Below are 12,731 nucleotides of genomic sequence, written 5' to 3' on the forward strand. Positions count from 1 at the left end.
GCTCTTTTTTCCCCACACAGAAAATACTCAGTACTTAACAGCCACAGTACACATCTTTCTGCACTTTAAGAAGGTAAAAGGCAGAATTAAAAAGCACAATTTGCTTAACTGTGCATGATTAAAATCACTTCATGTAAGATAAGGATACACTTTCCATTTTCCCCTCTAGATATAAAAGGACTATGAGATAGCTAAATATTGAGGCATCAGTAAAAGGTATACTGCTGCTGTTACTGCTACAGTACGATTTGTGGAATAAAATTAACGCCCCAAAGAAATCTTCACAGATGAAAAAGCAATTTGACAAAAACAGCAAGAAAATGGTGTACATTAAGTATAAAACTCATATACAAAAAGGGCTAGCTTTTCTTAAAAAAGTTTGGACAGTTCCTTAAAATTATCTAGTTCATTGATTTGAGCCTACCACACACTCACTTTGGACTATAATAAAATACCTAGGGGAGATAAAATATTATTAAAATGCTTCAGTTGGAGAACTGAGGTACCAATCTTGATCACTGCATTAAAACTGCAGCTTGTGTTCATAGCTCAGAAGAAACAGCCCTTATGTGCTGCTTCCCTCTTCTTCCTGTGTCATGCCAGTGCTGAACTCTGGAATCTGGTCTGCAAAGGACTGCATCATCCATTGTCCATTAGGAACTTCAGCAAAGGACGACCCCTCACAGTACTGTGGATTGCCTGCTAAAACAAATAGAATAATAGTTTTTAAAATGCAGTTGATGGCACTGAAGTACCTGTAAGTAATGGTTTACAACGCCCCAGGCACTGCACTTTACCAGATCCATTTGAAGAGAAATTGCACGGTTCGCTTCCATACGGTGTGCGATCACAGTAAGCTCCTCCATATGCTGCTTCATAACCTGGATCATATTTTTCTTCTTTGACAGCCATCTTTTTAGCATCCTCTGATGAAAGAAGAGACCTCAAGTATTAATATTCAGAATAAAAATGCTCTTCAATCATTTTTACCAGAGAACACTTGAAAACACAGCCAAACATTCTGCAAGGTAACCCCTGTTCTTCTTGGGTAGTTCTGACAAAAAAAGAGAGAGTGGAATCTGTAATTTCACCCCAGGATATTTAAAGAAGATGGCACATATTCCCCCTCCCTTTACATTTATTTCTTTTTGCTCGGCAATCTGATAGTTGTGTCCCACTACTAGGTTTTAATAAAGTATTAACAAAATTTCAATAAACTATTAACAAAATAGCTACTCAGTGTTTTAATATAATGAAATAGCCACTATACCTTGTGCAAGTTGCAAGTCAAATGTGTACTGCACCTCCTGAACCTCTGTATTTGGTGCGATGCCTTTCAGCTGATCCCTTAAATCTTTCAGCTTTATGTAATAATGAACTTTATCTTGTGCACGAGGAAACTGAGCACATCTTGCACTGGATGATGGCATAACGTAGCATAGCTTGAGACAGAGAGCAAGTAAAATAGCATTACTTGTTCCTGACCTATGAGTTAATATTTAGTGCACCAAAACTTAACAGTTAAGCTTACTGTCTTAACCCTTTCTACAAACTTCAAATAATGCCACAGGTGGTTGTGGAAGATGATGAAACAAACCTTTAATTTTTCTTGGCCAGCTGAATAGAGGGGCTGATTATCAGCTGCTGAAGCAGGAACAATTTTCACTAGCTATGTGCTGCAGGAGGAGAAGCAATACCACAGTGTATTACAGCAAGTACAATTTAGGAGTGCATGCCAGAGAGCGGAGCACACCCTGGAGCTCCCTGAGCAAGCAGAGCTCTGAGCCAGAAAGTCCCTGGGAGAGTACATGACAGCATGCATATGAGGGAGGCACTACAGGTTAATTAGTCTAGCTTCCTGGCCAAGTGTGTCTGCAGCATGTTTGCCAGGGTTTGCATGGTTGAAGCCAGCTTAAGTGTCTCCAACAACTCTGCCAACAGCCCTAACTAAAGACATAGTTCAGGAAGAAGGAACTATACCCACTGCTTTTATCACCATGTAGTATTTATGAACCAGTACTAGTAAAGCAGACTATTTCTCACAAATACACCTACTCAGGAAGTCCTTAAGAGCTACTTAAAAAGCAAGCACTTTATCATCAATGGTTCTTCAGGTTCTTCACTTAACTTTTTGAGAAGGACAGCTTCAACTGAACCTAAACTTGCGGCACTAGTAATTTGGGATAGCAATAAAAGCAAAAACAAGCCAAACTTTTGAACTGGCATGGTAATGAAGCTGTGGAATAAGCTACCTTGGCAGGCACTGTAATTGCCTTTGCCTTAACCTGTTTATAAGGACAGGTTAAACAAACCTATTTGTGATGATACATAGCTGGTCTCTTGAGATATCTTCCAGGAGAGATTTCTATGACTAATGCACTCTGCATCAAACTGGTTTAAATGCCCAATTTAATTTCAAGCTGCAAATCAGTTTAAGAAGATGAGTCTGATGGAAGTGCTTGGGCATGCCCAGATCCAGTAATGCTCTAGCTGTAGCATGTAACAGCACATGGAAGGACTTACTAGTCTTTCTCCCCCACTGTGGCACTACAGTCATGTTTGGTATCAAAATTCAGTAACACAAACATACTGGGACACAGACAATCCCATGAAAGTAGAAGATATTTATCATAAAAGCATGTATGTTTTATTTGTATTTTAGATAGTTCTCAGAGAATGCACTGAAGTACTAACCACAGCACACCATTTCCCAAATAGTCTGCAAGACTGAAGAATCTGCATTTAGGATGTGTCTGAAAATATGCACTATTCTACTTTCCCTGTTTAATCAAATGCCTTTCACATCCCTTGCACTTTGGGCAAACTCTAATGTTATTTTAAGTGTGTGCAAGTCCTGAGACACAGTTAGTTTTGAAAGAACCAAAATGAAGTTCCCTGGTTTGTTTCTCAGTATCTATACTTACAGTTTCTGTATCTGGCACCTTGTGTGGCTGCAGTCCAAATTCCAAGTTCTTAACTTTTATTCCAAAAACTTCTTTACTAAAAATTTCATAAATACCTACAATGAAAAGAAGATAGGATAAATGGGAAGAAAAAAAAGGCAGCTACAAGTAGAACAAATTTATAAGTCAAGGTTCTCACATTTTCCATTGAAAACTGCTATACGAGGTTTATACTTCTGTAACTTCTGCATCAGAATTCTCCCTCCTTCCCGAAACTCTTTGCTAAAACAGAAAGTACTCAAAATTATAATCACAACTATTAACTCCTTTAAGAAGCACCATATTCTCCCTTGTTATCCTACCTGGATAGGTCTTTGCTTCCAGGTGTTGTCCTTTCAACCATGTTTGTAAATCCAATCCCATATTTATGTGGCAAGGTGTGGTCATCCATATGGTTCAGCTGTTCATTACTTAGACCAGACATGAAGAGACACTTCCCTGTGAAGCAGGAAGATAAGCATTTATCTTCTTCTAAGGACAAGAGATAACAAAACCAAAAAACCCTCAACTATCAGAGCACCAGAATGCTAAAGGAAGAATCTACGTTAACAGATCATTCATTGATTTGGGAAGATTACCAAACCAGAAAGGTTTAAAATTCTTTGCAAAATAGCCAAAAATACTGCAAGAGGATAAAAAGTCCCTAATGAACAACAGGAACTTTTCACCACGATCCTATGTATGGAAACCAGTCTGTCTTTCTAAAAGCTTTAGAATCTGTGATTCGCTTAAGCAAGGTGTGAATGTGATCAATGTGGATTTTGTGGGAAATAATGTGGTAAATATAATCTGTCAGCTTTCTTCTACAGTCTTACCGTTGCTTCTCCTTGCTCTGGTCCTCTATGACAGAGCCTGCTGACATCTTGCACTCATATTTAGTGTCTAAAAGTATAGTTTGGATGATGTGCACTGCCAAAGTCTTAAGCACAAATTAACCGGGGCTAGATCCTAATGATCCAGAAAGGTTACAAACACATGGATTTGTCAGAGCATGCATACTGGTCTGCTTTTTTGGTAGAGGAGGCTTGGCTGTTAATCTGACTAGTTTGCAGAACACAGAAATAATCATGCCTGATTTACAAGTCTGGAGGACATCAGAAGCGTTTTGGCTGGAGTATCACAGGCTGCAAATTAGCTAGAATGACTCCCAGCACGCTAACCAGAGCATTTTACAGATTCACAGAATGGGGTGGGTTGGAAGGGACCTTCAAGATCATCCAGTTCCAACCCCCTGCCATGGGCAGGGACACCTTCCACTAGAGCAGGTTGCTCAAGACCTCATCCAACCTGGCTTTGAACACCTCCAGGGAGAGGGCAGCACTGCTCAGTGCTTAGAAAAGGAAGGGGTTGGGGTCTCCATTTCAACAGAGCTCAGGTACAATCCTCCTTTATGAGACTGTACTGAAGAGCAGTTACTTAAAATGGAAACATACCTGGGAAAAACTATCTGCTTGGAGATTCAGGTATGCTAGATACATATACCTGCTGAAAAAGGCAGTAAGTTTTGCCTTTTCCATCAGTTAGAAAGCTTGTGTAGAAGAGATGAATACATGAAAACAGAAGAGAGCTTGCTGAAATGCATTTTTGGGAAAAATGTGTGTAGTTTTACTTTGTATCAGAAATTTATGCTTATTGGCTTGCCCATGATAACTCAGGTACTACACATTTTATTTCTACTCCTTATGTTGCACACTAATACCCCAAGAAGTTACTTGGTAATACTGTGTTTACATGACAATTCTAAACTTGCAGTGAAAGTCACTGACTATTCCTCTTTTATTCCATTTTATGTATGGTATCTGACAGTAGTTAGGGATTTAAATAAATCTTGGAAGTTTCAAAAAAAAATCTTCCCTGCATCCAAAAAGTACAAAAACCAAACCCCAAACCTGTTAAATTAAAATACCAGAAGCTCTAACAAAGTTCTGCAAGTTCTATGAGAAGAAAGAAAAACAAAAACATACAAAAATGGTTTCCAGGTCCAGGGTAATGATGTCCTTTGTAAGCTGCCATCAAGCCAGGATTTATGCCAATCTACAAAGACACCAGTCCACTTTAATAATGACAACATGGCTCGCTAGTCAAGAATTCAATCAAGTTACTGTCAATAAACAAAACTGTGTGAAATGGTACCGTCCATCATGATTTTAAAAAATTGACAATTTTATAGGAGTCTCATTTAGATGTGCAAGGTCAAAAGAGCAGGCAACAGTGTTTTACAGCCACTGGTGTAACACTTCTAGTAAATAAAGTATCAACCATCTCTTCTGACTACGTGTTACACATAAGCCTTAGGTTTCTCAGAAATTAGAAACAGTTGCTACAATTTCCAAGAGAAAATGCAAAGCAGCTCTACACACAGGAAACAGTTTATATATTTTATCTTGCAAAATCTTGCCATATAAGCAATATAGGTTAAGCATGAAGGCATGTAAAACATAACCAACAAGTACAGACCATTCACTTTTCTACCTAATCTTGAGTTACTTACTATTACAATGTCCAGATCAAAGGTCAAAATATCAGGTAAAGTCTTGGTGAGAAGTTCAGCTTCAGACACACCGTTAAAACGATCCACTTTCCGTTTGACTTTGAAAGTATCTGTGATCTTTTCTTGTTTGCCTTTTGACTTGGTGGACTTTTCTTTTTTAGCAGCAGGCTTTTTGGGTTGCTTTGGCTCAGTTGCTTTGGTTTTTCTTTTCCTTCCTCCTTTTTTAACTTCTGAAATGCACAGCAAATATCCTTTTTGTACATTTCTAATGTTGCAGCGTGGATATTCAAAAAGACTGAGCTAAATGCACGGACACAGGAAGAACCTTCAAAACTCATTAATTTAAACAATTATCAGATGAATCTCAGGTTTGCTGGGTCAACACAGGACTAGCTTGGGCATCATCTTTGCACCATAGACACACACTATACACAGGAAACTATGCTGACTTAGGATACAAAGATCACTGTGGATAGATGGACTGCCTTTGAAAGCCTTACTCAACTTTCAATTCTTGTAAAAGTTAGAGAGCAGCTTCATAACAGATCATTACAGCTGTCTAAAAATACTTGAAAGTGCAGTCAAACTGCCTGCTGTTGCAACTGTTTTTAAACTGGAGTTCTTCTTCCCAAGATTCCATCTGGCCAAGCATTACAACTAAAAAAGAAATTGAAGCTTATAAAAGGACACTTAAACAAGCAGTGTCACAGCATGAGTTGGATGAGCAGAGAGCTCGCTGACCTTGGTGCAGAAAGCTCTGACCCATATCTAAATATTGAAAGCAAGATGAAACTTAGCGTGTGATTATCTTTTATAGAATCAGAATTCGTACATGGCAGCCATCACTGCCTTTATGTGTTAAAGAGCAAGCATAAGAAGAGATCCTTTGTTCTGTTCCTCTTATCATGGTTAGTATGAAGTACAAAATCTTTGTGGGGGAAGAGAAGGGCAATGTGCAAGTACATGAAGTACAAAACTTGTGTCACATACAAGACACTTTCCAGCGTTGTTCATATTTGTTACAGTAAGCCTCACTACCATCAAACAATCCTTAGTGTATATATGCAGTTCACTATCTGTGATTATTCTAACACAGGAAACCACCATCTAAACAAAAATACTGGCTAAACAGTATTACAGTATACTTCCCCTGAAGACATTACGAAGCTATGTATTTTGAACTTTTAAAAAGAAAACTTATCTAGCATAGTATTAAACCCCATCAGCTAAACCAGATATGTTTACCTATTGAAACAAAAATCTGTTTTTCCTGGAACACGATAATTTTGTGAGACTGAACAATGTGAACACTATCACTTTTAACTAACTTTTAATCATATGGTTACAAAATGTTACTTAAAGAATACAATTAATCAATATTTATTTAAAGAACATCAAGAAAAGGAAATCCAATGCATCCTAAAAAGCAGTTTAAGATCAATAATCTCTGTTCAATTACTAACTTTTTAACTCAAGTAGCACAACCCAAGCAAACTACCTTTCAGAGGCTCCTGAGCAATGTTTGGCTCTGGAACGCCCTCTACAGTCGGCTGCTCCGTCATAATTTCCATGCTAGGCGCTGCAGTCATCATCTGATGGAATGGAAACGTGTAAAATGCTTGAGCTTGCTGAAGATACGCGTAGTATCTTGGAGGAAAAAAAAAAAAAGAAACACAATTTATCAACAATTTAGAAATGTAGTCATATTCCAAATAGACTGTGAACATCAAATGATATCAAGGCTGGCATATACTGCACTTATATTGTCCAATGATTCTCTTACAAGGCAGTAATTTACCCAAACCCACTAAGCAGTCTGACTGCTTAGCTAGCATCAGGGGATGTTAAATCCAATATTAATAGTACAGCTCTCTCATGACCACTATAATGTGGAAGAAACACAACATTTTGAAGTGAGGCGTAGGGATCTTCCTTTTTTTTTTTTCCTGTAAAAACACTCCTTAGCACCCATTACCAAGGCAAAACGTCTAAGAAACATACCGACAACATATAACAGAAGCAAGTTAAAACTATTTGGACTTTAAGTTTCCCAAGTTTTAGATTTTCTTAATGTTATATCAGTTGCTTTATCTGATACAATACACAACTGATGAATCATTCTGGCTCACACAACACTATAAATACACACAGCAGCAGATACTATGCAGATTACTGTCTTAAACACATTGCATGGCAGATGGCGTCCAGTTATTGCACACTGGATCCCAGCACAAATATCACTTACTCTGCATGGAAGGGTTCAGTCTCCTTCCATGCACAAAAAGATTTTTCCATATACAGCTCTTTTGCTTTACAGATTTATTAGTCACATACAGCCCTCACACCCCAACACAAACTTCTGCTTCACGCTGTCATTCCCTTCTACCTACGCAGCTGCCTTCTTGTCCATAGATTCTACTGTGATAAAAATACAGAGAAAAGATTTTTTGAACAGTAAATCTTCAGGAAATATTTTATTATGTCAAATGTATTCATAGAAAGACAAAATATTTTTTGGTACATAGAAGTATGGCCAAAACTGGCTATGTGGCCAAGAAGGCAAATAGCATCCCAGCAAGGCCACATGTTCAGTTCTGGGCCCCTCACTACAAGACAGACATTGAGGTACCTGCCTGAGTGTGTCCAAAGAAAAGCAAAAAAGCTTTGAAGGGTCTAGAGAACAACTCCTCTGTGGAGTAGTTGAGGGGACTGGAATTTTTAAGTCTGGAGAAAAGGAGGCTAAGGTGAGACCTTATCACTCTCTACAACCACTTGAAAGGAGACTGTCACCAGGAGAGCATTAGTCTCTTCTCCCAGGTAAAAAAGTGGCAGGACAAGAGGAAGTGGCCTCAAGTTGCACTGGGGGAGGTTTATATTAGATATTAAGAAACATTTCTTCACTGAAATTGTTGAACATTGGAACAAGCTGCCCAAAGAAATGGTTGAGTCACCATCCTGGAGGTTATTTAAAAGATGTGTAGATGTGATGCTTGGTGGACTTGGCAGTGCTAGGTTAATGGTTGGACTTGATCTTAAAGGTTTTTTCCAGCTTAAATTATTATGACTCTATATATTTCAAAAGAAAAGACCACTCTGTATTACACAATGAGTATTTAATAAACCCACTGTAAGTCAGATTTATGTCAGACCAGCCGGCAGTCTTGTGATCAGGCCACTGATTTTCAGTCAAATATCTGCCTTAAATCAAGGAGATTAGATTTGAACATGGTTCTGGCAGATTCCTGGAGAAGTTGTCTAGCAAAGTCATGACAGATTTTCAGAGCACAGTAAATACCTCAACCTCCCCTTTCAGAAGAGTTCCATTTTACATAAAATACTTGTGCAGTTACTGAACCAAACAAAACTGATCTTCAGATATGTATTGGGAAACACAACTGAGACATGTAGAATCTAGTTAATAATGTAATAAATGCTTAATTATACAGAGCAGAAGAACAGAGTAAGAGAGATCTCAATTCACTAACCCAAGACCAGATGCCTTGTTGTAATACATTCCTTCTTATTTTATGCATATATAAAATCTCCTTTTTGTAAAGGACATAAAATCTCATTCAAATAGAGGAAAAATTTCACCATCTCATGGACAAGTCCTCTAACCGGATGGTAATGAGATGACAGAGAGCCTTTACGGCTACCTCCAACCCTCATACAAATTTTTTAGTCAACTTTTCTTGTATTGGTTCAGAAACACAAATTTTTGTTATTGATGTATATATTATGGAACATTTAAATAAGTATTTTCAGTTCTGTGAGGACAAGGCAGTGATTTAGCTCCCTTTTCAGTTTATGCTAAAAATTAAACAAAAGGAGAATAAAAAGGGAAGACAAAAAGATATGCTCTCTGAAACAAGTATTAAACAATTTACAAATCCACCTCTACACGCACAGGTCTCTACCCCAAGCATGTGCACACATATATTATAACACAGCAAAGTCTCGACTTCACTACAGCCCCCAGAAACCCAGATGCCCCTTCACACCGCGGCTGCTTTCGTCCACACACCGCACTGCACAGCGGTCTCCACACACACAAGGCCACCTCAGCAGCCCAATGTCTCCTCAACACCTGAGCTAGGCACACACACAGCGCTTACTCCGGCCCAGGCCGTCCGCAAACCTCCCTCCATGAGCACGCAACAACTTTACTCCTTTCTCCCACCCCCTAACAAACAGATGCACCCCCTTCCCGTAGGTCCCCACCGCACATCACTCTCGCCTTACCCACACCAGCGCCCGCAGATCCCCGTCGCACGACCACCAACCCCGGCAAACTCCCCCGCAAAGCTCCGGCCTCAGCCACCTCCCTCAGCGCTCACTCGAGTTACACAAACCCGGCATCGCGCCCCAACGCCCCCATCCGCGCCCACCCCGCTCCTTCACCGGGGCGGAGGGCAGCCCCATGGCCCCCTCCCACATCCGACCCAGGAGCACCTCCCCTCCATCCTGCTTTGTGCCCAGGGCGAGCTCGGGGACGGGGGAGAAGGCGTGGGGGGCCGCCACAGCCCGGACTCGGCTCCCGTCGGCCTTCTCCTCCGGGAAACGAGAAGGGCGATTCCCAATACGAGGCCTAACCGAGGCTCTGGGCCTCCACTGGTACCTGCCCAACTCCTCGGCCTCCATGCCCAGGCACGGAGCGTTCCGGCGCCGATGGGACTATTGTCACCGGCCGCCCCCCGCCCCCCCTCCCCCTGCGCCTCAATGCCCCACCGACCTGCCGGGCAGCCCCGCGTCACGTGAGCGGAGCCAACCAGTGGGAGCGCGCAGCCGGCCGCAGGGCGGGGCGCAGGGAGGGGGTGGTGCTGTGGGCGGTGGGGGGCGGTGTGTCGCGGCCTCACCAGCTGTGCTGGGCCGGCGGAAGCCGGTAGGCCAGGGGGAGGAGATGGGGACGTTCGGCTGCGCCCTGTGGGCTGTAGGGCTGTCTTCGGCCACGCGGTCAGCCCCACTGTGCGTTGAGGTTTTCAAGGCTTAGGCCATTATTTGCACTGTGTAACCCGTAGCGGAGTGCTCCTCCACGGTGCTGGGCCTCGGCACTCTCGCCGCTGTGCGACGCCCGCCCTGCAGGCGGAGGCAGTGACGCACGTCCGGCACGTTAAGTGTATCGGGGGAGGTCGGTGGGCGGGCGCTGTGCTATGAGGCTTTCCCGGTTTTCTCGTCACCGAGTTTCGTCATGCAGTCCTCTGAGTGAGAAGGAGTAGGGGATACCGTGGTCCCGGCCCTCTTCGTACTATGCCCGCCGGCGTGCCTTGGTCCACCTACTTGAAGACGCTGGCTGCCAGCATGCTGGCTATGTTCGCCGGCGCTGAGGTCGTGCACAGGTACTACAGGCCTGACCTTGTAAGTGCTGTGGCGGTTTCGGTCTCTGGTTGCGTTACGGAGCTTGGTAGCATGTCTGCGGGATGGAGGGTCTTTTGGTGTGACGCTCTTGTGAAGAAAAGTCTCTGTTCAGACTGCAAAAATGATCAGCCTCTAAAGGAGCCATTAGGTAGCAAGGTCTTCTTTTGAGAGCTGTCTTCAAACTGGCGACGTGGTACTGAAAATAAAAAAGCTTTGCAAACTTCTTCAGAAAGGTTTTCTACTGTGAAAAGTTGGCTTTTGAACAAAGCATGCATAAGAGGTGAGAAAGGGCAGTAGTAGATTTAAACAGACTTTTTTTTTCTCTCCAGTAATGGCAATGACGATGACTAAAAGTTTGTTAGAAACGACAGAGAGTCAGGTCTTATCAAAATTTGTCAGAGAACCAAGCTCAAATTAGACCATCCACCAGGGATGGTAATGGTTGATTTGGTCTTTTGGGGGCCATCCGATTTGCAAGCTTCATCATATCCTCCTGCTCTTGTTTACTTACAGGTTTTAAAAACATCGTGCTAATTAAAATCAGGAATAAGTTAAAAAATCACCATGCTTGAGCGATCATGTACAAATTTAAGCAATAAGTCTTAAGTCGTTAATACATAAGAATTTTTGCATGTTAATTTGCCTTCATTACAGGCAAATAGGCCTGTTTATTCAGAATGGCAGAACAATCTACATCTCTTTAAACTAGCATGACTTTTCAGGAGGTACATTTTTAAAAAGGTCACATCATCTGGTATGTTCTTTAAATTCCATCTCCAGTTTCAGTGTTTCATGTCTAAGTCAGAAAGGTAGGAGCAGCAAAACTGTCACTAAAAGAAAGAATGTGTGGAGACTTCAGCTGGTGCTTTACTAGACATCTTAACCAAACTTACTTTCCTAAATGGCAAAAAAGTTCTGTTCCTTTAAACTACAGTTTTCCTTTTCCCTCCTTTTTTTTCCCCAAATTATATTTTGCTACTCTGAAATAAGTAAAAATGAACATACTGCCTTTTTGTAAAATATTTTGTGTGTGAGGATTATACCCTGCTCAGAAGAGCAGAGTGTAATCACAATTTAGCTATAATACTCTCTCTTACAGAGTATGCAGATTTCAGTGTTTTGTGAATCTAGTTTTTCTTCTGCCACAACAGCAATGTCTTTCTCTATCTTTAACAGAGTATTCCTGAAATACCTCCTAAGCCTGGAGAACTGAAAACGGAACTGTTGGGTCTAAAAGCACGATCAGACAAAGTTCAGACTTCACAACAGTGACCAGAATTTACTTATGTTGTGAAAAGTAGAACTGATAAAATATTTGCTCAACTGTCTCAGCTGCAGAAATCCAGATGTGAATTAGTGTTAGTACTTGTGTGTTTTCTTTAAGCAGTTGCAGGTAGCATTAAAGTAAACATACGATGAATGCTGTTAAGTCCAGTTGTTTGGTTGTGTGCCAAAATGTAAGATTTATCTTAATTGCAGTGTAAATATCCTTCAGAATGAAAGATGCAAACTCACATTGGCAAGTCTGATGAATGATAGTAGTGGTTGATTCTTAAGAGTGGCACAGAAGCATCTTCATTTGCTGTCCTGACATGCAAGCTACAGAGGTGTGCAGCTTACTGGGGACGTGCATCAGGGTAATAGCAGAAAGGTTGCCTGATGTCATACACTCCACTGACTATAATCTACTGCTGCTGCTGTTTCATGTGGGCAGCAAAGACACAGCAGTGAGCAACCTGGAGAACACTGAGAAAGACTACGAGGCACTGTAAGTGGCAGTGAAGGATTCAGGAGCACAGTCTTCTCATCAATTCTCCTGGTTAAGGGGGAGGGGTTTGAAAGGGCTGACAGAACAGGGAAAAAAATCAAAAAATGATTGAGGGAATGGTGTCATGGAGAGGACTTTGGCTATCTAAGCCATG

The 12,731-nt window shown here is 41.4% G+C and overlaps 2 protein-coding genes across 2 annotated transcripts; one reads left to right on the forward strand and one right to left on the reverse strand.

Moving 5' to 3' along the window:
• Positions 1-537: 537 nt before the first annotated feature.
• On the reverse strand, positions 538-10,095 carry TDG (thymine DNA glycosylase). Its single transcript, XM_054386668.1, has 10 exons — positions 10,073-10,095; positions 6,953-7,101; positions 5,455-5,684; positions 4,928-4,997; positions 3,266-3,401; positions 3,103-3,185; positions 2,925-3,019; positions 1,271-1,442; positions 798-926; positions 538-702 (listed from the first exon to the last, which is right to left on the reverse strand). Exons 1-10 carry the CDS (start codon positions 10,093-10,095, stop codon positions 566-568), a joined length of 1,224 nt encoding a protein of 407 aa, XP_054242643.1. The 3' UTR covers positions 538-565.
• Positions 10,096-10,598: 503 nt separating this feature from the next.
• LOC128971425 (ubiquinol-cytochrome-c reductase complex assembly factor 6) lies at positions 10,599-12,289 on the forward strand. Its single transcript, XM_054386973.1, has 2 exons — positions 10,599-10,809; positions 11,986-12,289. The coding sequence occupies exons 1-2, from the start codon at positions 10,702-10,704 to the stop codon at positions 12,079-12,081; spliced, it is 204 nt and encodes a 67-aa protein (XP_054242948.1). The 5' UTR covers positions 10,599-10,701; the 3' UTR covers positions 12,082-12,289.
• The last annotated feature ends 442 nt before the right edge of the window (positions 12,290-12,731 follow it).

This window comes from Indicator indicator, chromosome 14 (genome assembly GCF_027791375.1).
Source record: "Indicator indicator isolate 239-I01 chromosome 14, UM_Iind_1.1, whole genome shotgun sequence".
NCBI classification, from domain to species: Eukaryota; Metazoa; Chordata; class Aves; order Piciformes; family Indicatoridae; genus Indicator; species Indicator indicator.

Coding starts and splice junctions, on each gene's coding strand:
- TDG (XM_054386668.1), bottom strand. CDS start 10,095: ATGGAGGCCGAGGAGTTGGGCAG. Junction 3,186..3,265: donor GGAAGCAAAGACCTATCCAG/GTAGGATAACAA, acceptor TTTCTGTTTTAG/CAAAGAGTTTCGGGAAGGAG. Junction 927..1,270: donor TGACTTGCAACTTGCACAAG/GTATAGTGGCTA, acceptor TTCTTTCATCAG/AGGATGCTAAAAAGATGGCT.
- LOC128971425 (XM_054386973.1), top strand. CDS start 10,702: ATGCCCGCCGGCGTGCCTTGGTCCACCTACTTGAAGACGCTGGCTGCC. Junction 10,810..11,985: donor GGTACTACAGGCCTGACCTT/GTAAGTGCTGTG, acceptor TATCTTTAACAG/AGTATTCCTGAAATACCTCC.